A 25808-nucleotide genomic window follows, 5' to 3' on the forward strand; every position below is an offset into this window, starting at 1 on the left:
CAGTACAGACTATTTTTTTTAATATTCCTATCTCACTTTTTAATTGTAAGTAAGTTCCTGCATTGAAAATGCCTAGATACCCGTGGTCTACAGCTGTGCTAATGAATACAGAGTACTGAAATTCTCAAGTAACAGCTTCTTCCTTCTCTGTACAGGACTTGCACACCAACAGTCCCTGTTACTCGAAAGGTTCCTACAATGACTTCAGCTTCATATCCAACAACAACAAGGAGGGAATCCCCATGAGGAAAGGGGAACATTTAGGGGAATTTAACTTAGGCTCTACGATTGTACTAATCTTTGAGGCACCCAAGGACTTCAAATTCCACCTCAAAGCTGGACAGAAAATCCGCTTTGGAGAAGCACTGGGCTCTCTATAGAAACTCCCTTGAGCAAGAAGGTTTTCTATACAAAGGGACTCTTACCACACCACTGAGTGTTTCACTTACTTAACAATTATGTATCACTCAGCAGGACCTGGGTGAGGAATAAAGAGGATGTCATTGTTATGTTAAACTTGAGAGTATTTGGTCTACATTTACATGCTGCTGAATGCAGAAAGAGAATTGAATGACCATATATGTATCAGGTACAGCTGCCTTTAAAGATGTTGATGGTGGAGGTTTCTGTCCCACCCTGTGCCTGTAGTCTTTCATGTCCTCCCCTCAACGTGCCACAGGATAATTATGTTCTTAGAGCCTGTAAGTCCCTTTTGAGCCTTCCTAGGCTGTGCCAGTGCAATGGGGAAGGGTGGAGGTAGAGATTAACTGTATTTAAAGGGACATTGACAAGCTGAGTCAGACCTTGTACCTTATCTGCAATATCTGTTTTTCAGACCTTGAGTGAAGAATGTGTTCTCATATTTATTTTATTTTAAGACACTCTGCTGAAGTTCTTATATAAAAGGGAGCCTGTGAATGCATAGAGCACCAAACAGTATAATTGGCTAGTATGGCTTCACAGTCCAAATTAAGCAAAATGTGTAACAGCATCAGTACAGTAAATTACACTCATCCAGGTTTTCTACTGTTGGACAACTTTAATTCTTTTACCTGACATTGTCCCTGTAAAAATGGACTTTGCACTGTATTTTAAACCTGAAAACACTGTGTCTACATTCCATATGATGAAGGTGGTCATCTTTGGGATTTTCTTTAAAAAAAAAAAAAAAAAAGCAAAGCTGTGTGTCCTATTCTAATCCATTGTTTTAATTTGCTATTCCAGGCCTTAAAGATTTTGTTTGTATGAGAGACAGTTACTTCACCTCTTGGATTAAGGGGTTAGAAGACATAGGGGATGTTTTTCTTGTGTGAGGCGATGAGATGGCAGCCAAAATATGTTTCTACTATGTATCTGTCTTCATTGTTGCTTTGCCACTAAGTTCTTGAAGAATTAACTCCTCTACAGAACACTTTCAGTTACTTCAGGACCAATTTTTATTGCACAGAGTGAAATGCCCTATGCACTGACTGTGTATAAAAATACTACAGACCTTTGAAGCAATTCCAAGTTGCCTCCTAGGTGCCAACCTGGCCATCCTATAATGGACTGGCAACAATTTCATCTTACTCAAAATATAAAAAACCCACACCAGCTCTGACCTCTGCCCTCATACTTAACGCTAGGAATGTGCTGGGGGCTGAAAGCTCTATGCTGAAGCTTCATCCTACAACAAAACTTTAGAGCCTCTTTGTAACTTCATGTTAAGAAGAGTTAAAATCTACTTTAAATCAACTTTGGAGCTGCTGAATGTGGCACTATATGGCACTGTCTGAAACTGGTGCCAAAGTGAAGAAGAGGAATTGAGTTTTAAAGCAATATATCAATTGTTTTTAGAGAATAAACTGTTTCAAGTCCAGGCACTCAACCATTTAGAACTGACTTTGCTGTCCAGAGCTGCTTGGAGTGGACATGCTTATGAAACCTGCCTTTCTGCTCTCTGAAAGATTTCTCATATTACTTCCTTGCTTGAGCTACTTTTCTGCTACTTCAAGGAGATGGTAGGCTTTGACCAGCTCTGATTTCCTAAAGAAAAAAAACTTACCTTCTTTGTATGCACTGCAGAAAATAGAATATAATTTTGTTGTACAAATGTCCCATTTGCCAAGTCCTGTACACTTAGCTTGTCATGAGGAAAGAAGGGATGATAAACTGCCTCTAAGTGATGTAGCCCAGCCATGACTCAGATGATGGTGGCTGTTTGGGTGACAAGCAAGAGAAAATTCATTTGGCTCCGAGAGTCAATGTTTCCTCACTTTACACTGGGAGGAGTTGAAAGCTTGAAGTGGCTCTCAGCCACCTTTCTTGTTAAACTTCTTGGCACTAGCAAGTTTACTCCTGCAGCAGTATATTACCATACACAGGTTATAGAAATGTGCACTTTTTTAAACCAGTGAGAATGAGAAAAGACTAAGGCAAACATCACCCCCAAGAAGATAAAGCTATGACTAGCCTTTTGACTAAACTTCACTGTCATGTTAACAGTAGAAAGCAAATTCGTTCCAGTGGATGAGAGAAAACTGAATCTTTTCCCTCTTTTCCACTGGGGCCTATGGCATCCAGACACAGCCAAAGCAACGTTAAGCTTTAATTTCTTCCTACTCAGCATCACCATCCACAGTATCTGAAGGTTCCTGTTAGCCTAGTAATAGATAGGTTACCTGATGTTTGCTTTTTAGAAATCTGAGGAGGAGAGGATTCAGTGTGCAAGTTGCTGTTTTTGTGATGGTCTTAACACTGTGCAGAGCTAGCTGATTAACAAACATCGCTTGTTATGCAGAGGTCAGCAGTGCACCCTGGAAGTGAAAGCAAAGCAAAGTTCCTAGAGGGTACTGATAATGCTGTGAATTTCTCCTGCATGGAGAATCCATTTAATTCAACTGTATCAGTAGCACGGTATTTTTGTATGTCAGAGTGTATGACTTACTGACATGAACTCATTTAACTGCAAACATTTTGAAATAAAGAGTCTTATCAGTGTTGCTTATCTTTCTGAAATGTCAGGGTAACCTAAGCTAGGTATTCTGAGTGCAGCATGAGGTGCATTTAGCTCCTGTTTTGTTTGGTTTTTAACCAGCTGTAGTAACAAAACAAGCAAGAGTATTTAATTTATAAAATAAAAATGCCATACATAGACTGAGAGAATGTATACATCTCTTCCATCCTCCCCTGCTATGAAAGGGGCAAAAAGTCCTACCCCCGAGCTGGAAAATTGGTTCAGATGCATTATATATCCAGAGCAATCCGGATGTCACGCAGGCGGGCAACCAGATTCTGCACATGATGTCTCTCTTTCACTTGTGCTTTGCTGAGAGTGTTGATCCTCACCTGCAACTGAAAGTGAAGACAATTGCATAAGCTTTTTGCACAGCAAGAGAGCATTTAGTCTTTTTGACAGAGGAAGAGTGAATGAGCTCTAGCAGCCTTTATATTATCCCACTTAAGAACCATTAAGTGACAGGATTGTGTCACTGGGGAACAGCCAAGTACTGGTTAGCTTTAGAGGTAACAGTACAATACCCACTCACAGCTGTATGAACTTGGGGACTGCGAGCAATGCAGGTGCAGTCACTGTAGTGTAGCCACACTGTCCTGAGAAATCACAGAAAAAAATTCTGAGACCGAATCTATTAAAGCCTGCTATGTAGCTTGGAAATACCCTTAGAAAGGTCTACTGGAGTTAGAGCTACATTTCTGAACAAACAGGAAGATGCATCTACACAGCAGTCTGGTCTGCTCATTCATCAGCCCACTTCTGATTACAAGTTTCCCTTCTCTTGGCATTTTAGTAACTACCATTAGCCTTTAGGCTAAGTGCATAGCATAGTGATAATCACCTAAGTAACTTCAATTTGTTTGCTATTTACGCACCTGATCCAATTCTTCCTCAACTCCTTGTACACTATCTTGGTCCTCTGGTTGCATGCTCATTTCTAGCCACTTCTGTAGAATCTGCGCCTGCTGCTGACAGGACCTGATAAAATGGATTAGAAGGATTCTTATCCCAGTTAGGAGCTCAGCAGTCTAAGCCAACTTAGACTTGCAATTGATACTTGCAATAAGACCCAAATTTTTGTCTCAAACCAGTGAATGGTAAAAGTCTTTAAATAAAAGAGAAGGAAAAAAAAAAAAGGATGCTGGAAAGCAGAGAAATCTGTCTGAAAATTGTTGTCTCCATTTCCTACTCCTAGTTCCTGACTTCTTCCTTTCCCGACAGTTGAATGCCCTCCAAGCCCCATTTTCTTTGAAGCATTTTTGTAAATGTGTTCTTGTTCTAACAGAGACGTTGTCAAACACCAGCCATATTTTTTTTAATTGAAGTTGTAAAAGCTAAGTTCTCACTCCTCATGATAAAAGAACTAAAAGCTAAATTCCAGCTGCTCTGCCAAGTTCATTTGTACTGCCTTCAGGTTACACCCAATGACACCTTTGTCATGCTTTCTCCAATAGCTGCCAAAGTATAATTAAACCACTTGCTGACTACCAAAGAAGTTGCACATGTACTCTCCCCACCTGGAGTGAACTCTTAAAAGGAGAAAATAAAAATATCTAGAACTTTCCTCCGTTTCATTCACAGTTCTGCTGTTAACAGACTGGTTATTTTCAAAGTAGATGCATACAAAAATTGCAATATTGAGTTAATGGCATGAAGAAAGTCTGGCTAAAGGGGCTTTGCAACATACTTGAGTTCTTGCTTCCTGCTGAAGTAGTACTGCATCTGCTGTTTGATGTGTTGGAGTTCAACTTCCAGCTTTCTCTGTAATACCACTTCTTCTCTGGAACTATGCTCCCTTTCTTCCCCCTCAGCTGAATGGAAGATACAAGGCACAAGCAATGGAAGTAGAGCAGACTTTTATCTTTTTTTTTTTTATCTGTTTCTTTTTATCAAGGAAAGTCAGGTTAGTAGACAGGAAACATGGAACCCTCCCGCGTCCTTTTCACACATTTTGTCACCCTGTGACATGTACCTGTTCACCCAAAGATCAGGTGCCGTGAGAGGGCAGGAGTCCTGACAGCACTACAAGCACTGAAGACTCAGTTTAAACATACAAAAAAAGATAAGAAATGCTCTAGTGAATGGTTCGGTACTACAAATGCTATTTTGGCCTATTCACGATTTAGTGTTTTATGTCTACTCTAGAACTAAGTAGTAAGTCTAGTCCTGTGGAACACAAATTTCATGCCCTTACGTCAGTAAAAACGCCACATTGAGAGGTGCTTAGACACCATCCGTCCCCTTTACAACCATACTGTAAGTATGGGGAAAACAGAGAACCTTACTGGGTGAATTCTTCCCTCCTGAAGCGAGTTCTGCTGTACATTCAGCCTTGCATACATGAATGCCTGAGCACGTTCTTGCTAAAAGCTGACCCCTAGCAGTTCCTATCCTCCAATCCCTAGAACAGGGTTTTAAGCTCCCCGATTCAGCAGAATCCACAAAACTGTATTACCATCCTGAAAAGGAATGGCTGATACTCTTCACCTGATGCAGGCATACAAGACTGCCTTGTCTCCCTTACATTTTGTGGAGTTGACTTGCAGTCTTGCATATATTGGAGGAGGACACACAACTGCTACGGTTTAGATCTGAGGACCTACCTGCAGTTTGGTGACTCCATTTTCCCACCAAGTCTTCAGGTGACAGCAAATGTGGCTGCAAGTTTGGTTGCAACTTCTTCACAGAGTCCTGTTGAGAGTCTTGGGAATGGGGTCCTTTGTGACCACTCACAGGCTGACCTCTCTACAAAGTCAGAATGATACTGGTTTTCTCAAAGGGTTTTCTTGAGTAAGCCCTACAAGTAGGATGTACCTGAGCTACTAAGCCCTACTCACACTCAGACATCCCCTGTAGTCACTAAGCCCTTCTCATAAAATACCACAGAAGAAGCAGAGCTTAAGAAATGGGTTCTTTCATTTCTAGGATGGAGATATTTCATCAAGATTAACACCTCCCATTCTGTGTGGAACAGAGGAGTTGTTTAAAATGCAAGCATCTACTTGCAGGTGAAGTGAATTTCAGTTCTTGAGACTCTCAGCCATAGCCACTACTCCTAAACTGAGTTACTCTGAAATCCCTGTAATCTGGTTGGCAAACTAGCTGCTCTGAAGCGCTCTCAAATCAACTGCTAGGAAAAGCATCTGGCTAGGAAGGACACAAGACCAAGAAAAAAGGCATGAATTACAGTATAACACACATGTGGATTGGTCAGCTAACGAAATATTGCTTCAGACTGGTGGTAAACAGTTCTTGGGCATTCAGAGCCAGTTAATTTGGTCAGCTTTTAAGATAACAGCTAGAACAAGAAAAGAATAGCTCAACAACCGGAACGGCTGTTCAGAGGAGCCACGGGAAACACCAGCAATAAGCAGCATGCATATTGACAGTAGCCCAGTAAGCACACTAATTTTTCCTTCAGCAATACACTCACCATTTCTGCTCCAGCTTTCATTTGGGGCATGAAAGATGAAGGACACCATAGCTCTGGCCTCTGAACAGCACGGTGCACATCATTTGTCCACGGTGGTACAGATGGGAGAGCAGCATGTATGAGAGATGGATAGGAATGAGAGGTATTGCCCATTTGAGAGACACATTTACAAGTACTTTCTTCCATTTGAGGTGTTAGCATTAAGTTCCCAGTCTGTGCAGAACATTTCTTCACAGATGTTTGCTGAAAGGGTGCCTCTGATCTGTAAGGGAAGAAGGATGAGGTCCCTATACATTGCAACCTGTTGGTCTTGTACTTCGCAGCCAGTGCAAAAAAAAAGGGAGGTTCTTGTTATTCCCTTGCATACAGCTTCCCAGTTAGCTGCTTTAATATGCAGGGGAAACCCCAATTTAAAAAAAAAAAAAAAAAAGAAAAGAAAAGAAAAACCACAATCCCAAAACCAAACCAAAAAACAACACACCACGATGGTTTAAAAAACAAAAAAAAGCAGCAAAGCAGTTAAGGTTTCCATTACTCCTACCTGCCCTGCTCCAAATTCTATACATTAATCCAGGCTGAACAATTTCTTTAGAGCTGTGAATCCAAATCATTAACAAAATCCTGCCTTATTTTGGTTTGGGGACAAGAGAAAGAGGGGAGCAGAAGCAGCAATCTCAGATGGATTTTGACAGGAAATTGATAGATATTTCCCCTCTCTAAAGCTAATTACAGAACAGTTTCATTAAAAAAGTTCAGTCTAAACATCTGCTTAAAAGCAACTTCAGCTTCTATAGCAAGAGCAGTTTCAGTTCCCTCACTTTCAGGGCTAAGAAGTGATACCATAACTAAAACAAGTGCAGAACACTCAAGATAGATAGTGAAACTACTGCTTAGTTGAACAATTTCAGCAGCATAGACCTTTTAGGGAAAGTAAAAATAAAAAAGTAGCTCCTTTTAGAGCAGCAAAATTGATTCAGCTGAAACAGAGCGAAATATTCAGTTCTGGCTCTGCATTACCAGAATCATTAATTATTCCCCGGTAGATCAGTTAAATCCAGACCCAAACCTGTTGTGGAGCAAATATGATCTATGAACCAAAAAGTATCCTGCACAACTCAAACTTCCAAGTTTATGTGGCAAGACTGACAGAAAAGGCAACTTATTAATTCAGCCCATTAATTTTGGAAATAAGTGATGTGCCTTATCTTTCCATCAAAATCTGTCACTAATGCAACAAAGGCCTTGGTTGCTATTTAATTAACTTGAAAGTTCCATTATTCTTGTCTGTTTCATGTAAGAAACCTAAAGTTTTTAAGGTCACCATGGCCTTTTGATAGTACAGAGCAATGCACAGTCCCATAATTACTGAATGTTCTTTATTACAAAGGTAAGGGGATTTGAGGGGATAAGCATAGCATAAGGCCCACTCTAAGTCACCCTCTTTTTCTTTACTTTTAAAAACAGATTTTCTACCTAGTAAAAGGAGGTCCCAGCATTTCCTTGCTTTCTAGAGATTCCAGAAGAAAGTCAGGCCTCCGTGGTGGTAATCTTGCTCGTCGAATAGCATTTCTGAAAAGAACAGACAGACTCAGTAATGCCCCAGATTCATGATTATTTTAAATTGGCATAAGCTGGCATTGCAGCTAAAGAAACAGTCCTATTCTATCATTCATCCCTGCTCTGCAACATTCCCCTTGCATGCAATAATAATTTTTAACGATTAAATCTCGACCTGTATTAATGTTGCAATCTGGTTCACCTTATGAATGATTGTGCCAACACAAGGAGTGGTGGAAGGGACAGAACTGAACAAGGCAGAACTACTTCTTTTGGCAGCATATACTAGCTTAAAGAAATGTGAAGCTATCACTGTATTTCCTTGTAAGGCGCCTGTCCTGGACTCAGAAGCTTCATGGAAGAATATTCCTTGCAATTGCCCCATGATCAGCAAGAATTTTTTAAGGAATAGCTTCCCCAAGGGAAAGAAAGGGGCAAGAAGAAAGTTCAGTTTCTGCACAGCCAGGATCTTGATGTTTATCATTTCATCAGACCCTAAACATGACTTCAGTGAAAAAAAGAAGAGCTTCAGTAACAGCTCTAGGTCACTCGGTCATCAGTATGAAAGCTTGGGAATACAAAAGTGAGAGATGCAGACAGATAGACTACATATATACAAAACTACATATATGCCAGAGAAACGCAGGAGGGACTAGAGCTTTACACTTACAGATCACTGAGAACTGAGTCCCCATCAGCAAGGTGAAATGGTAGATGACTGCATTTTGAAGGCCATGGCTCTTCCTCTGCTAAATGTCCTCTTGTCTCAGGGCTAACAGCAGGCATTTTAAATGTCACCTGCTTCTTCAGAGGTGACAGAAAAGAACAAGGCTTATTTAATTTCTTGGAGAGAGCCTTCTGTTTCCACAGCATGGCACAACGATACACTGACTGGTGAAGGTTGTCGGCTGCCTGCCAACATAAAGTATAGTAGAGCATTTGATGGCTGAGAGTAGGAAGCAACACAACACCACCCAGGGAGAACACCACAGAAAGGAACTGAGATTTCTGATGACCTCACAGCCATACCAGCTCTCTAAGCTAAATTAGGTCTACTGTGGTAACATTTGGGTAAGGAGAATTAACTGGGTACTTCTTCAATGAGGCAGGCTGCACATTAGCAAACAGAACGACTAGTGTCCTGAAAACCCAAAAAAGAGCTGGGAAAGCTGCCCAGGAGCAGGAAGAGAGCAATCAATACAGGCATCCCTATCTTCCTTTCCACACACAGGGCTGGGCTGATACGCAAAGGGAGAAGTGCCACAAGCCCACGTTTGAAGGTATAAGCGGTGCTAAAGCTAAGACAGGATTAGATGCAGCCTCTAATGCTTCGTTCTAGCACAGAATGTAGAGACCAGACCCTAGCCACATGCAAAGGTTTCATCCAGCAATACTGTCTACAGTAGGAATTGGCCAGTTTTGAAAAAGCTTCATTAAGAGAGGTTCCCAATTAGCAATGTAAGTCTGACGTGCTCTAGTCTCAGCTGAATGAAAAGACAAAGTGTTTTGCTTTGAACCACAGGCAGAAGTGTATGTCAGATCCAAACAAGAGCGGAGATGTAGGGCTCCAAGATACATACATACAGACAAACACACACACAGAGGATCAGACCAGACCAGTCCTGGGTGTATCTGAGCAATCACTTGTCTCTTTCACCTTCAGTTGGTGCTGGGCTTGCAGCTGTCCCTGCAACTGTTTCGTGCCAGCAGTGTATCTCAAGACCGGGGTTACACCTTCTCTCAGAAGAGTTGTGTGGTAAACTCCTGTGGCTTCTTCAACGTGATCTTTCTTCTGCTGTTGCCCCTTGGCAAATGTGAGCCAAGCATCAAATACCTACAGCATGAAAAACAGATAGCTGCGAGTGTTACAAAGACAGGTTCCAGGCCAGGGACTCCCCCTGCAGACAGGAACAATTTCCCTTCCGCTGGATAGCAATAGGCAGAGCTACAGCAACAGCAGGACACTACCACAAGGACAAAAGGACAGGGATTTAAGTCAGCTGAGGCTGGATGGGGAAAAACACGTGCAAATTTTTTTAATCAGATAAGAGGATTTAGGGACAGCTTTCCAGCATCCTAAAATAACATATAGCACCCCAAAGATGAAAAGAAACAGATATTCAGTGCACACTCTGCTGACTGCAGTCAAATCTGCATATGATCTGCACATCTGCAAATTCACTTGTCTGCCCCGACCCCCACACACCCTTACCTTTCTCTGCAATGAAAGGGACCAGTGCCACAATGCTTGCACCGTCTTCCGCTTTTCCCATCGCTGCCGCAATAGCTATCAGGGAAAAAAATTGCACAGCAACCAGGTCAGGAGTTTGTATATCCCACACCAGAAATGCTAGCCAGAGCATCAACCAAACAGGAAGTGCTGGCGGAGCCATAGCAGAATAACCTACTCAGTTCACCCAGTATATGGCAAGGTTCTCTTGTGCTAGTGGAACCAAAAATCCAGAGAGCATTTAAATAAATTCTTGTGGTCCTCATGCGTAAATGGCATATGAATGAGAAGGGATAAGGATCAGCAAAGAGCTAGATACCTACCCAGGGGACAATTCCTTACCTGTGTCTTCCAGCAAGAGAAGGAAGCAGAGCAAAGTCTACGAGTCATTAGCCAATCTCCCTGTGTCTGTAGTAGCTGTAAGGCAATCAAAACAGTGAGTCACTTGCAGACAAACTCCACTTATCTGAGCCAAATGCTATTAGAGCAGAAGAGGTACCAAACAGCTTTTTATCACCCTCCTTTTGTTCTGTTGAGGCCACCCTCAGTATCTAAGTGCCTTACAGTGTAACCCCATTTGCAAGTATCTACGAGCCCAGCAAGGATTTCATTAAGAGTAAATGATCCCACACACGGCAAGCCCAGCTTGTCATCTCTTAAGTCTATTAGTTCTACCAAAGCTTCTTCAGGCAAGACACAGGCATGTTGCTTCCTCCTCAATGCACAAGGCTGTCATGCTCCTCCTCAGCCAAGACTACCATTCCCTTCACCAGGGCACATGGCCTGCTCCTCCACACTCATAACTTTCCACCCTGGGTCACTGGCTGGGGAGGTTGCTGATCCTTCTCACCATTTTCCCAACACGCTGCTGATGATATTCCTTCCATTTCACCAGGTACTTCTGGAGTAGGTGCTGCTGGTGGTGCTGTACTGCCCTTTGCTGCTGAGCCCTCAGCATCAGAGACTCCCTAGTTAATTCCTTCCAGTGAAGAAACAGGGTCTGTAAACGCACTGTTAGGAGAAGATAAATTAACTAATGTACCGAAAGGAGATTATTAATCTCAGAGAGTATCAAGTGATCAGCTACTCTTCCAGACTGTTTTAGCAATACTTAACACTGACAATACTCAGCACTAGGAAGAAAGATCATGAAACACTTCAGGTAATGGACAGCGAGCCATGACTTGCAAATCTGCCCTGCTGCCATTGACATTCTGTATAATCTTTAGGAAATCATTTGCCCTCTGTGCTCTTCTCATGTCAAGAATGTGGCTTGTACCATGAAAACACTTGCAGAGTTTGAAGGCCTTTCGGTATTAATTACTAGAGAAAGACTGAAGCAGTAATTGATAAGATTACTTGCACTGCCCTCAAAACAGAGATGTCTGAGCTTCTCAAAATTAGTAATGGAAAATTCCTTTGAGGAAGGAGGTGTTAACATCCCTTATATAGACAAGGAACCAATAGAGAAGCAGTGTCACACAAGCTGCCTTCAACAGATCACTGGGGTCCCAAGTCATTCCCCATTATATGGGGACGTCCTTTGTAGGCTTAATAGACCATCCAGTCATTTCATCTATACAATGACACAAAAGACTGTCCTACTAACCCATATCTTTCTAAGGATCGTACACAGATAATTAAGTCTTTTGAGAGTTTAATACCTCCATCAGCTCACCTATATCCAAATGTTTTCTGGCCTCCATCACAGCTGTCACCTTCTGCTGATGGCAACGCACTTGTAGCAAGGCAGTATATCTCCACTGTAGCAACACCTAAAGATGTAATGCAAACAAGAGAGAGGATACAGACTAACACTGCAATGTTCTTTGGAAGGGGAAGCAATGTACTCCACATTGCTGGCACCATAACCATTTCCATCTCATTTTTCATGAGGCTCAGCAAGACAGTTCAAATTTCCTACAAATTAAATACAACAGTATTTCAGAGGGTCCCCTGGCATTTTTCAAGGCATCCTTCTTTTCCGTCCGTCTGTCCACACCACACCCCGTCCTCCCTGCCCCAGGTAATACTACTAAGCAGTATCATACTACTGGTTTCCCCTTCCTTCTAGGAAATGGGGAGAAAGAAAGGAAGAGGAAAAACCATGAGGTCACTCAGAGACAAATTTCAAAGATGCCTGTAAAAGTAAGATGGGACTCCTACATTTTAGACCTTTCTTAGTAGTGGCTCTTAGATTAAGTTTTCGGTCCTTCTAATTGCATTACCTGACCCCTGCCTAAACTACCATCTGTACTTAGACCTTGGTATCTGCTCTACAGACCCTACCTTTGACAGGATTGCTCTCCTGTAGTGCTCATCTGCCCGAGTAGTTGCCTTAGCTTCACGTATAAGAGCAAGGGTATTTTCTCTCCACATACACAGAAGCTGTCTGAAGGCAAAATACATAAAAAATTAAAAAACAAACAAAAACCATTAAGAATGATTCTCACTTGTTCATTTGGATTTGGCACCTTCTCACTCACAGGGGAACCAAAACCAGCTGCCTCTACAAACTCAGACTTGCAAATCAACTTCTGCCCCTTCAGGTCTCTGCTGAAGAGAAGGCAGTGCAAAAACAGAACACACCCTTAAATATAGCATCTTAAGCTGAGTCAATCAGGCTCTGCAAGTGACTCAAGTTGTGTAGCATTAAAACAAATGAGGTAGTTAAAACTAAAACAACTACAACAAACACAAAGTGATACTATCTTTAATCGCTCTCCTCCCTGTAACGCAAGACAGCCTCTACATCTTCCAGACTGCTTTAGTATCATAGCAGTCAGAATCCGTGCACTGTAGGGAATGATAAGAGTTTGCTCTCTGCTGTCTCTTATGGGACTAAACAGAGATTAAAAAAAAAAAAAAGTTAAAGCAATCCAGGAAGAGGTTGACTTCTTTTAGCTAGATGACCTGCACAGAAATAAACGCACAGTAGAGTCAATTCCCAGCACTGAACACTCAAAAATTTACAAATGTGGCAATGAAAGAGAGTAATTTGACTGCAGTGCAGTCACTTCTCTCTCACGCTGCACAACGAAACATAGGCTTACCGCAGCAGTAGTCTAGTGTGCTGTTTCTCCTTTTCAGCTACTTGGTATAAAACGCACTGTACGTTATGTTGGTAACTCTGCAAGAAAAGCAGCGAGAGGTAAAATTTCCCTCAACTGCCAACATCTCTGAGGAGAGGAGACATCTAGAAACTCTTAGCAGAGCTTAGGATAGTAATAGCAACAGTAGAGTATAGGGAAAAAAAATTAAGTTACAGCCACGGAAATCAAACACTGCTTTTCTGAGATGAACAGTCATTACACACTAGTTAATGCTAGCTATTATATACCCTTCACCAAAGCCACAAGATTAGACTGGTTCTTTTGCTCCAGAAAGCAATGCTAGAGCTTATACAACCCTATTTACAACAGCCTCCATTCTACCTTGCACACTTGGTGTGTAAGTGCCTAGAGTGAAACAGCGGGGCAGCTCTTCAGTTCTCACTGAAACACTTAAGCACGCACAGACAAGTCCCTCAAAGAAAAGGACGTTCCCTCCTACCTTCCAGGCTGCCAAGGTGTTGCCCAGTAATGTGTGCCGGTAATGCATGTCTGCTTGCACCAACTTCCTCCATTTCTCACGTTGATGTCCCACGTACTATAATGCAGGGGAGAAAAGAAAAACAAAAACAAAAACCAAAAACCCACATGTACCCGTGATGGAGGGAAAACAGGCAATGGTAGAGAGCAGAGGGAAAAGGACCATTCCCAGTCTCTGGGGAAACATCAATGCTTTATCCATGCTTTATCCTGCTGTAATAGGTTTTCACTCAAACTGGTGCTGCACTCTGCTATTCCTCCAAAAGGCCTAGTTGAGGCTTTTTTTTTTTCCCTGCCCTTTTTAGGAATACTCTTGAAGACTGACGCATTTCACTCAGCTTAACAGTTCTGGACCAACAGACTAGCATCAACTCTAAAATTTCTCACAGATTCTCAAGACATGCTGCAAGGCACCTCTGGTACATCACATCATGGTAAGGAAAAGGCCCAGTATAAGAGTGAAGCGCCATCTGACAGGGCCTGCCATGACCTGTACACAACTACAGACCATACACCATGGCCTTGCTGCAAACTTTTAACTTAAGTAAAATTTTGAGAAGGACATACACAGTACTGTCTAGGGACAATTTCATCACACTAACTCTGGTGACATTCCCAGATAAACCTCCTAAACTATGGTCCCATTCTCACTATACCTAGACAAGTGAACAAGAAGTCAAAGAACTCCCTCTCCTCCTTACACAGTTCCTGTTCCGCCCACACAGTTTTATCCACCTGGAAAGGGAGGAAAGCTTAGGAATTCCTAGTATTGAAAATAAACAATTTAATTTCTAGCCATATGGGTACAAGCAATCCGAACATAACAAAAAGGATTCAAGCTCTTCCCCATCTGTTAACTCTCTCACCTCCTTCCACTTGTTCCACGTCTGCTGCAGACACTTTGAATATTGAAATCTTAAGGCTTGCATCTCCTTGAGCCTCCTATAAGAAACATAATTTAATTATTTCTCCTACAATGCAATCCATGTTACTGAACCTCTCTAGCAGAGACTTGAATCCACACTTGCTGTTTTCAGTAAGTCATTTACTGAAAGACAAACTAGTAGTTTCCAAAGCACAAATAAGGAGTCAGAATCTTTGTGAATGAAATGCTTAGAAGTAAGCCACCACAAGGCCAATCCAAATAAATCTCCCTTTTAAAAAAACTTCTTACTCTGTTTTTCTCTCCTGAGTATTTTGCTTCCACAGACTGAAAGCCTTTAGCAGCAGCAGGTTGCTGTAGTGATCTCTCGCACGAACCAAGCCCTCTTGCTCCTCCAAACACGCAGCTGTTCTTCTATGCCAGAAGCGCCAGCAACAATGCAATAGCTGTCTTTCAAAATGAAGTACAGCCTATAATGGAAAGAAGGTGGCAATGAATTCATGACACAGGCCAGTTACAAACAGAAGAGAATTCCTTGAAGACGACATGCACAGAACTGTCCAATGTTTGTTCTCCTCTTCTCACCTTGAACAGCAATGGACATGTCATCAAAGGCCCTTTGCTGCAAGTTTATGTGAACATGTTCTACAGGTATCTATATGCATGCGGATGGAGAAACTGTTACCAGAAAACAGTGGGCCAAAGAGAGGAAAAATACAAGCTGATAAGTAGCATGTGAAAGACTCCCAAGAACCGATAAGCTCCAGAAACCAGTCCTGTTGAATTTGCAAGAACCGATAATCTCAGAACACCAGGAGCCAGCCATATCTGCACAAGGCCACCCACACATGCTACCATCAACTATGAGTTGTGTAAACCTGACCACATAAAAGGCAGCAGTGGCTGCTATGTATAAAGACTACAGGATTATATATATACATGCACATCTCAGGATATGAAGGACCCCTTAAGGGTCTTTATGGACACCTACCTAGAAGCAACTAGCTTGTCAGTACAACCCTGCACTTCTTCAATAGATTGGGGTTGGCTCTTTATTCCTATTATTGTTTCAAGCAGCTAACTATGAAACAGACTGAGTGTGAGAGAGAGCACGCACACACATATTTACTGGGTGAGGGAATAAGTGAATGAACTGTGTGAATAGCTATCCTCTAATAATAACAGCTTAATTCTACTATTAATAAACAGCTTAACTTAAAAAATTGTGATTAGTAAATATTGGTTCTTTTTCCCCTGACTTGATCCCCCACCTGGGAAAAGGGAATTTACAACACCCAAGTCCATCTCATGCTAATGCATGTTCCCAGACAGTGACTAAGAAATCATCCCCTCTATCTCCTAAGCAAGGCCAGGTAAAAGAGTTACATTTACCCTCTCCTCTCCCATTCGGTATTCTTGCTGCTTGCAGGCATTCAGCAACCATGTGTCAAATACCTGTTTCATCAACACCCTCCTGCAAGCAAAAAGGGAGAATGTCAGCAAAGGAGAGAATTCCTTCAGAAAAGAGATTGTTTTTATGAATGTCAAAAGACCAATCCATCTACAACTTAAACAGTTACTTGATTTTTCATATCATGCAAGCGTTCTTTGGAAATCAGGCAGCTATATGTCCTCATTATTCTCTGTGTTAAAAAAACCAGGCAATTTGCCCCCTGAAATCTTACCCAGAATACATGAGACAAGATTAATTAATTTTCTGAAGTTACCAGAACTCCCTGCTTTCATTCAGATAATTCAAAAGATCCTTCTGACCAATTAATTTCATTTATAAACACACACAAAGAAAAAATTATATAATAACCTTTTATTTCTTCTCCACTGTAAATATAGTCCACTCCCTCCTCCCTTGGAAATATTTTGAAAATCCTACTCTACTTTTTTTATTTAAAAACAAAACAAACAAACATTGTAATAGGACTTGAAAAAAATTATAACAACAAGTAATAAAGAGCAGCATGGTCTGATCTCAACACTAAAGGGATTCTACCAAAGCTTTCTTTTATGAACAAGGTCAGGTTAGTTGCCCTCATTATCAAAGCTTCTTTCTCTCTAGATGAAGATAATACTTGCTAGTCTGCCTCCTCCCCAGGGATGCACAAGAATCACTATCAAATAGCATCCCAAAAATGCAATTAATATATATTTGTGATGGAGCACTATACATCTCTCACAGAACAAGCATACAGTAGAAGTGTCCTAGTCCAGAAGTCTGAGCTACAGCCTAGTGGAAATAGCACGCAGTTCAAACTACATCAGTTATTTCCAGAACTCAGTCATGTGGGCGTACTAATTAGATTGTCAGCAAGTCTCAGCTCTTCTCTAGTCTAAAGAGGCCCAAAAGATATTTTGGATTCTTACCAGGTAATTTTTGGTAGGTAGCTGTTAGAGCTCATTACAAGTTTATAGGTTGGTAAACAATATGAGTTAAGTAAGTCTTCCTGGAGGGTACTAGTAGTTGCCAGCAAGGGTGTCTTTGATCCATAGACAGCCACAAATCTCAGCTGATGGCTCTTCTGGGATATCTCCTAGGCCTTACCACCAGACACAGCAACTGGGGCACTGACTTGTGAGACAGCATGTACACGCATCAGAGACCAACAGAGAAGCTGAGTTCTGGCAAGCTGCCATGAAAGTTTTACTTAGGTCTGGTTGGAAAGCAGCCCTGGACCTCTGAACAAGGAACACACTTCTTATAATTTGTTCTTTTGTGTTCAGGAAATAGGACTTCATTTATACCCTTTCTAAAGAGAAAAGATTGCACACAAAAACATTCCTGACCCATGAAATCAAAGTATGCCCACAGAACCAATGGGAGCCTTCAAACCATCTGTTCATCCTTTCCCTGGTGAGAGAGGCATAAGTTACATTGCAGCAGTTGCATGCTGCAACTCATCTTCACTAAGCTTAACCTCCTGAGTATTTGACCCTTTTCTCTCTCCTTGTCTCCAGAGGGTAAGCTAATGCACCACAGCTGCACTCTCACACCAGTTGGAAAAACTCTTAATTGCTTGCAGAAATGCAGCTGCCCTTATTATTCAGCCTGCCCTCCAAACCAATTTGTGTATCTCCCAAAAAGCAAGCCAATATCCAAGGCAAAACAGACTTTCTGCAGCTTGCTTTTCAACTGTGAAGCCAGGCTTCTGATGACAGAACAGTATGAATCTAGAACACATGGTGTGACCATCCTCTGCCAATGAAAGGTACAAGGTTCCACGTCTACTAGGAAAGAAGATTTGATGTTGAAAAACACTTTTTTCTCTCAACTTACACTGGAAAAAGTGTCCCAGGAGGGGACTCACTGTAAGAGCATATTTCCAAACATATCCTTTCCCAAGAAAAGCAAACTTTTTTTTGGTTAGTATTCTAATACAGAAAATGGGAAATAGGTTTTAGTATCATCATAAATCATAAATCTACCTGAAGACTCAGCACTGAATCCATGGGTAAAAATACAAGCCCAGGCAAGGCCTTTAAGGCATCTCAAAAAAAGGCAAATACTTTTTTTCCTCTCAATCAATATTCCCCCACCTCTGATTTCTACAATGAACAAGTACACACTCTTGTAGCTCCTGTGCATGTCTGTGCCTCCATAATATGCCAGTAAAAGTAGTTAGTAAGATATATCATTGCTCTGAGACAAAGGCTAGTGGTTGAATTTTAAGAGGTGATGAGAACCTATAGCATCGATTAACAGAAAACAGAAATGCCAAGCACTTCTAAAGAAGAAAGATTCCCAGCAATATCACTCAATTTCATATTGCAAACTTAAATAAGAATAACTCCAGCAGCTGTAATGGATTTATTTTGGTGCAACTGCAGTTGTGAAACAACTGTATCATCATTTTGAGTGCAGGTTCTTTTCCTATGAGTCCCACAATGGTCTTGGAGCCAGAATTAAAGCTTGCAGGCACACCTTGTTTGTTTCATATTGAATCCAACTGCACATACTGCAACTGACTGTAAGTCAGTTGTAACCAGAGTAATATTTCTTATTTCTTCAGTGACCTCTGAGCAAAACCAAAGTGATCCTGATGCCAAGCCATCAGGCAATTTGAGAGATTTGTGCAAAAATTATGCCCTGAAAATAAAACAAGAATAAACTCTAATTCAGTACCAAGTGTATCAGTTACTCTGTAGGATTAGCCTCTCAATCAAGAAAATTTTAATACTTAAAGCAAACTCTGCTGGGAGGATTAAAAGAAATGAGATAGAAATTTTATTGAGTAGAAGATACTGATTAGGCCACAAGGTAGTTCTCTGAGCTGTAGTAAAATCAAGTATCTTTTTGAGTGCAGGCTGTGCTAAGCTCATAAAGAACATCACACACAAGCTTGCACATCAGAATGAAGGTTCCCTTCCTTCCTTTACTACCCTGCATCTAATTTAAACCAAGCAACTCTATGTGGCTCGTTGCACTAATATACTAACATGGTGACATCTCAACAGGTTTCATTTGTTTGAGAGCAACACCATGGTACTGTGGCTGAAGTGTTTTCAGTTTCAACTGTAGCCTGAGGATCTGAGCATTGTGGAGTACAGCATGCTGTACTGAGTAGCACAGACCTGTCTTGTAGAGGTCTCATTCTCTCCAGCTAAGCTTCCCCCAAAAATCAAGGAAGTTCTAAGGCAACAAAGTTTAGAGTATTTGCACGTCCTGCAATTTTGGGAGCAACTGAAAGCAGCATTAAGACCCAACAGACAAAGGAAGCATAAGAATAAAATATATACCCTTTCAACTTCATCATAACAAACATGGTCAAATTTGAAAGCCTTCTGGCTGCTTTGTTAATGTTGACTTATTCCTAGAACTAAATAAATTTAGCTTCTACAAAAAAAGCCTTACCTTCACTCTTAGAGTACCTCTAGCAGCAGAGGTAGCATACACAAGCCATCAACTCCCCCTGTTCCTCCCCAAAGTAAAGCAGCAGTAAGCATTTTGAGCTTTGTCCATGCTCATGCTGCAACCTACTGCTCTTACCAGTAAAGCATCCCACTCTTAAATCTAAACAAGCCTCAGAGCTAGGCTTAATCAATCTCCCTCTCACATTTCACAGAGAAGCAAGAGACATAAATTGTCCATTACTCATAGAAAATGTAAGAGCAATTGGCACTAGGATGGTCATGCCCCCAAAGGTATTACCAGATTTTAAGAGAGAACCAAAGGCCCACAAATCCCACATTTGCACAAAATTATATTAATATTTCTCTGCGTACCTGTAATGGGCATGAGCCACTGATGTTAAGGCCTGCTGCTGCTGTTCTTCCTCATGTTCCAAACGGGACTTCCAACGGTTCCAAAACTTCTGCAGCACCTGAAACAAAACAACAAAGACATGAAAAAACATAGATATTGAGGGAGGAGAAGAATGCAAAGAAAGAAATTATTAAATGGCCTACTGAAACTGCTTGTTTTATAACCTGGTATGAATTTTTCTGGTAAAAGAAAAAGTCACCAAATATAGGAAAACAGAAAACTAAAACAACATATCTAAGACTGACAGCTGACTTACACAGGAGATTTTCTGTGGCTATTAGTATTTAGGAACACAGCCACTGATTTAGTAAAAAAGTATTTTGTAGGTGAAAGTGGAAGCCAATAGGAAAGCTCAAGAAAAACTAACACAAGAACAAAAATAAAGTCAAACTCACTGTAACTTGATGCTGACGGTATGACAGATTTTTTCTCATTTGCTGAAGACGAGCATTCATGACATTCTGCCAAAGACCCTTAAACCCAAGTTTCTGTAACAACAAGAAATGTACACAACTTCCATGTAATCCAAAATCAGCAAGCACTGGTAAGTTTAGAACCAGCTGCTCCTTACAGACAATCTATGTTTGATGCTACTCCTTGCAATAGCTAAGATTTATGAACTTGTAATCAAAGCCATGCATCAATTTCCTCTCACAAATCGTCACTTCTCCAGCTAAACTAAAATTCCCTTCCACTTTCCCAGGGTTTTATTGCGAGACGTCGAACTCCTTATTCGGCCATCAACACTACTACCCAAGTCCTTTCCCGATCTATCTCCTCCTTCAGTTCAAGACTCATAACTCACTCCTTATCAAAAATAAAAAAGATCCACTTTCCTTTTAGGTCTCCTCTGCACAAGGTCTTTTGGTCTACAATCCCACAATACCTGGCTTCAGGGATGAACATGGTAAATAGCATTATGAGAGCATCCTGCCTTAAAGTGCTCTTATAGTCACTAATGTTTTCAGTCTATGATCCAAACAGGTTTATTGCCATTCTTTTGATGATCGGTACTGATCCACGCTTGAAAATAATTCAGTTCCAAAAAAGCTAGAGGCTTGCTTGTGCCCACCTTTTAGACAGCCTTCAAGGATTTCTCTTTTTTAAAACAAACAAACAAAAACCACCAAAACAACAACAAAAAACCAACCAAACAAAAAAAACACAGAAAAAAAAAAAACATAAGACACCCAACTACCTGCATATGCAATAAGCTATCTTTGGACTCCTGTGAAAATAAGCATGTATGCATTACTACAGAGGGGAAAAAAAAATAATTCTTGTAGCAAAAGAGTGTAAGCAGACAGAAAAATTTGGGGTAGAGTGGAGAAGGAAAAAAAAAAATATCAGGGCAAGTCAAGGGGAAAATGCAATCTCATGGTGAAATGGCCAGGGAGCACAGTAGCCCAATACCATCAAGATTAATCTGCTACGTCACCATTTTCCCAGTTGGAAGAATAACTATTTTGGAGAGCAGGACAATTTCCCCATTTGGATTCAAACAGCAGATTCCAGAACAGTTGGAATTTAGAAACCTGATGCCTGATCCAAACTCACCATGACAGAAAATGGTGCATCCCCCACCTAACACCCACACACCACTGTTAGTATTAAAAGCACACTGCCAGTCAGAAGTATTTGAATCCTCTCCACAGCCTCTTCCACCTGACACATAACAGTGCTCTTACCAACAGATGATGCTTGTAGTGTTTTTCAGCCAGCTCATACTGTTGAGTCTCTTCCACACACAGTACAACATCTGTCACCGAGTTAAAGTATCTTTTACACAGAAACATCCGTTCTGATATATACACAACTTTCTCCCACAGAGGGGCACTAAATCTCCATCTATATTTGCTTCAATATCTGAATTTCCAAGCACTGTTACCTGCGCAAGTTTTGATTATAGTCAAGTTTTTAGATTTTGCTGGCTTATCACAATACATTTCTGATTCACTGTTAAGTAAGGAATTCCTCCCCAAACTTACCTTCTGCAGGCTCTTAGCTGTCAACAGGCTAACATACTGTAATTGCAACAGTTTTATTAATTGTTAATATAGCCTTACATACATCCTTCTAATGACAGGGTTTGCTGTCACCCACACTACTGCACAACATTCCTGCTTATTAACCAGATCTTTCCCCCACAGGAATGCTTTTAAGCTGTCCCTGCTAGGGACTAAATACAGATTGGATACAATGCTTCCAGTGTGCAAAGACTCTCCATAAGGCAATCCTTGCTGCTAGTTTTTCAATGTCCTTTTGGTGAGCATGCACTCTTCTCCTGCACTCCCATGACAGCTGCCAATCAGAGAAACACTGCCGGACTATCCTGCTTTGGTGATGCTCTTGGGCCAGCTCTAGAAAACAAACACACAAATTACTCATGACTTGTTCCATCCTGGGTTCATTCATCTCAGATGAGGCCATGACATTTCAGCCACTGGTTCTGAAGTGACAGAAACTCTAAAACTGAAATATGGTGGTAAAAATTCACAGTAATACTCAGCTATAGACTATGTTGTTCTTATTGATCACAAAAGCAGTTACAAAGCAGGAATGTGCTGTACTGACTTAAGAAGGGGAAGTTAAGACACTGCATCACTTTTTCAACATACACAAGCTTGCTTACATTTCAGCATACTCTTATTACTAGTTCCCAGATATCCAAGCTGGATTCCTTTCTACTGCCACCAATCAACAGGCAATTCACACAAATGCCTGAACTCATTCCAGTGGCTTCAAGGGAAGAAACAAAAGAACTGGTGTAATAATCTTTACCATCCTGTATGAGTTGTGATTTGTCTGATTATCAAGAAAATCCACATACAGATTGACTGATAATAGTCCTGAATATATCCTTCTCACAGCTATCTCAGTCAGAATATAATAGGCAATGTGCAAGTTTTTGTCAAGGGAACTGTAAAGCATTTTCTTTTAAATCACATGGAAAGCAGGTGATCTTCCCAACAGTTCAGTATATAACCTTAGCTAGCCAGGCCTGTAACAGTGTACAGCCCAAGTTGCACCTCATCATCTGTTGAGCAAGCAGAAACATTACAGCCTCTCTTAGAATAGAGAAAAAAAAAAAAAAAAAATCACTGTGCCCTAAGCAAAGGGGCTGAGCCCTGTTCTGCCCTAACTCACCATTTTCACTCACCATTCTGAAGTTTCTTTTCTCTGTGGAGGTTTAAGTATCCTAGCCACGCTTCCATGCACCTCTTTAATTCCCAGTGCCGATGGTGAGTTACTGCCCTAGTCTCCTTCTGCTTGTCATTCTGGCTGTATAAATACAGCTCTCGCCACTGCAACCAAGCCTGACCAAACAATTGAGGAGGCAGGGCAATAAGGGGAAAAAAAGGGACAAGATTAGGGAAGTAGAACAAAGAAGAGAAGAGGAAGAACACATAGGCAATAGGAAATTCCATGTAAGATCTAAAGGTGAAAGCCATAAGCAGTGAGGTTCCTCCCCACAAGTGGAGAAAAAAACAACAAACCAAACCAAACAAACACCAAAGGAATATCAGCATAGAAAAGGTCAAAGAATGTCGATATCAAACTTTTTTCCTTTTTTTTGGATACTTTCGCACTTTTCCCATTAAAAGGCCAAAATAATACTTTTTGGACAACAGGCTTTCTTTCAGACAGAGTATTTTTATATAAAAGAGAATCACATCTTGAGATACAGTAAGATTTCCCAAGTCACAAGTTTATCTCCTTAGTAGAATAGTGGCCTCAAACAGGCAGTGTTATCATCTCACAGCACAGGCCAAATTAAATACCATCACCTGTTTTTAACGAAATGGACAAAAAGCCACAGTTCCAGTGAAAGAAAGAAAACCACACTATTTTCACATCAGCTAAGCTGAACAATTTACTGAAGGAGCTGACAACCTCTCAAAAGAACATGAAATGCTGGATTGTATTTTCTTACCCCAAATTGAGTTAAACATGCTCACAGAAATTCACTAGGACATAAGAAATGTTGTCTTACAAAGAGGCAAGGTGCCGTCAAACAGCTGACCAGTACTATGTTACCTCCTAATGGGATAGTGGATTGGACCTCTGTGGAGTTTGGCATTCTGGAGAGCTGGATGCAACTACCCTTCATGCCCTGCTCAAAATGCCACAGCTGCAAACTCACACACTTGTTTTCTTTTACCTCTTATTTACCTGTGGCTAGTTTCTCTGGTGGAGAGAACTCTGACAGTTTCACTATCATCAAGCATTGTATAAGACAGTAATAATTCCTTTGGACAGTCTGCTTCCCAGCAAATATAAGACACGGATCCAGTTTGCTTTGCCTAGATTGCTCGTAAAGAAATTTTTCTTGTCAAAATATTGTTTTGACCTTCTTCATAGAATATCTCAAGTTGGAAGGGACCCATAAGGATCATCGAGTCCAACTCCCTGCAGGACTACTTAAAACTAAATCATCTAATAGCATCGTCCAGACACTCCCTGAACTCTGACAGGCTTGGTGTCGTGACCACTTCCCTGGAGATCCTGTTCCAGTGACGGATCACCCTCTCGGTGAAGAGCCTTTTCCTAATGTCCAGTCTGAACTTCCCCTGACACAGCTTCATTCCATTTCCTCATGTCCTAATATGTTCTTCCATCATAAGTATTGCAATTTGCAAAGCAAATGAGTATAAGGCCTATTTTTTATTAATCTGCAAAATTAGTCACATGCGCATGCAACTTAAACATCAGAAATGGTAGTAGCTGAAGCTCCTAGGACTTACTCGAAATTGCAGGCTCTGGGCCCAATGCTGCAGAGCTAAAATATTCATTTTACGTCCACTGCTGTTCTGATAGTGTCGTCTTCTCCACACTGCCCACGATATGCTGCCAAAACAATGTTACAGACATGTTCAAACACAGGTTCCATAGTTTGGTGCAAGAAATCACCTTCCTTTCACTGGAAAAAGGTACGAAAAACAATCTTTTACATTCACAGTCTATGGGCATACCAGAAGAATTCAGACACACACACCCTTCAAAAAAAAAAAAAAAAAAAAATCGAATATGAACGAAGTCACTGCAGGAAAAGATAACAGAACACAGGTAAAAACCATGGCCTTATGGTCAACGCCCCTCTGCCTGCTTCCACTCCATTCTTACCGCAAACAGCTTCTTTCCCTGAAAGCCAGTGCCACAGACTGCATCCCATGTTTTGTCCTTTGAACATCAACATAAACAAGCCAGTGCTGCCAGGTCCTGAGCAATTTTTGCTTCTTTGCTGTGCACAACAGAAAAATTACAGCATCTTAAGTTCATGCAAGAATCTGGCATTTTTTAACCACTCCGTAACACCACTTGTCCCCGACCTCCAGTCCCCTCAACCCGCAGTGACACCTCGTGGGACACCCTGAAACAACAGCCACCAGAGCCGCAGCCACAACCATCCACCCTGGCTGAGGGTGCCACACTGACAAGAATCTCCGAAATGCTGACAGCATCATGCCACTTGTTCAGAGCAGCGTGAATTATCAGACAACGGCATCGCTTTGTCTTCAGTGCTTACAGGGTATATAATTGTATAACAATATTCAGCATAACAACCTTATTGGGTAAGAATTACAGGATTTTCTTTGGTTCATTTTAAAAAAAAAAGTTCATCAGGTTCATCAGTGGCTTTTCAAGAGTTATTCTCTATTACAAGCAGAGAAATCAACCAGAAACAAGTCAAGTTTATTTAGCAGGTCAGTCACACAGCTAAAAACAGAAGTGGTGTCACAAATCCCAGTTTACCACTTTATGCAGTGCACTGCACTTTCTCCTCACAACAGTCTGGCTTGTCAGAACTGACACTATTGAAGCAAAGTTATTAGAAAAAACACCA

The 25808-nt window shown here is 41.2% G+C and overlaps 2 protein-coding genes across 13 annotated transcripts in view; one reads left to right on the forward strand and one right to left on the reverse strand.

Annotated features, from left to right (window-relative positions):
- PISD (phosphatidylserine decarboxylase) overlaps positions 1 to 2986 on the forward strand; it is a 29859-nt gene extending 26873 nt beyond the window's left edge. For all 7 annotated transcript variants that reach the window (XM_052795555.1, XM_052795551.1, XM_052795557.1 and 4 more), the window contains one exon: positions 156 to 2986. In XM_052795555.1, coding sequence (XP_052651515.1) covers positions 156 to 380 — 225 coding nt within the window. In that variant the 3' untranslated portion in view covers positions 381 to 2986. The remainder of the gene's footprint in view (positions 1 to 155) is intronic.
- Positions 2987 to 3093: 107 nt separating this feature from the next.
- The window catches only part of SFI1 (SFI1 centrin binding protein), a 31108-nt gene continuing 8393 nt past the window's right edge, over positions 3094 to 25808 (reverse strand). For 3 of the 6 annotated variants that reach the window (XM_052795545.1, XM_052795544.1, XM_052795549.1), the window contains 25 exons: positions 25088 to 25205; positions 24709 to 24811; positions 23124 to 23280; positions 22162 to 22323; positions 21652 to 21722; positions 20359 to 20451; positions 19924 to 20021; positions 16081 to 16162; positions 14980 to 15158; positions 14672 to 14747; positions 13768 to 13863; positions 13269 to 13345; positions 12505 to 12607; positions 11894 to 11990; positions 11066 to 11226; positions 10558 to 10632; positions 10198 to 10272; positions 9643 to 9819; positions 8656 to 8897; positions 7902 to 7997; positions 6429 to 6690; positions 5599 to 5740; positions 4683 to 4806; positions 3871 to 3973; positions 3094 to 3333 (listed from right to left, as the gene is read on the reverse strand). In XM_052795545.1, coding sequence (XP_052651505.1) covers positions 3226 to 3333; positions 3871 to 3973; positions 4683 to 4806; positions 5599 to 5740; positions 6429 to 6690; positions 7902 to 7997; positions 8656 to 8897; positions 9643 to 9819; positions 10198 to 10272; positions 10558 to 10632; positions 11066 to 11226; positions 11894 to 11990; positions 12505 to 12607; positions 13269 to 13345; positions 13768 to 13863; positions 14672 to 14747; positions 14980 to 15158; positions 16081 to 16162; positions 19924 to 20021; positions 20359 to 20451; positions 21652 to 21722; positions 22162 to 22323; positions 23124 to 23280; positions 24709 to 24811; positions 25088 to 25205 — 3077 coding nt within the window. In that variant the 3' untranslated portion in view covers positions 3094 to 3225. The remainder of the gene's footprint in view (positions 3334 to 3870; positions 3974 to 4682; positions 4807 to 5598; positions 5741 to 6428; positions 6691 to 7901; positions 7998 to 8655; positions 8898 to 9642; positions 9820 to 10197; positions 10273 to 10557; positions 10633 to 11065; positions 11227 to 11893; positions 11991 to 12504; positions 12608 to 13268; positions 13346 to 13767; positions 13864 to 14671; positions 14748 to 14979; positions 15159 to 16080; positions 16163 to 19923; positions 20022 to 20358; positions 20452 to 21651; positions 21723 to 22161; positions 22324 to 23123; positions 23281 to 24708; positions 24812 to 25087; positions 25206 to 25808) is intronic. The other 3 variants (XM_052795548.1, XM_052795547.1, XM_052795546.1) reach the window with 3 other exon arrangements.

Source organism: Harpia harpyja, chromosome 9, assembly GCF_026419915.1.
Source record: "Harpia harpyja isolate bHarHar1 chromosome 9, bHarHar1 primary haplotype, whole genome shotgun sequence".
Lineage (NCBI taxonomy): Eukaryota > Metazoa > Chordata > Aves > Accipitriformes > Accipitridae > Harpia > Harpia harpyja.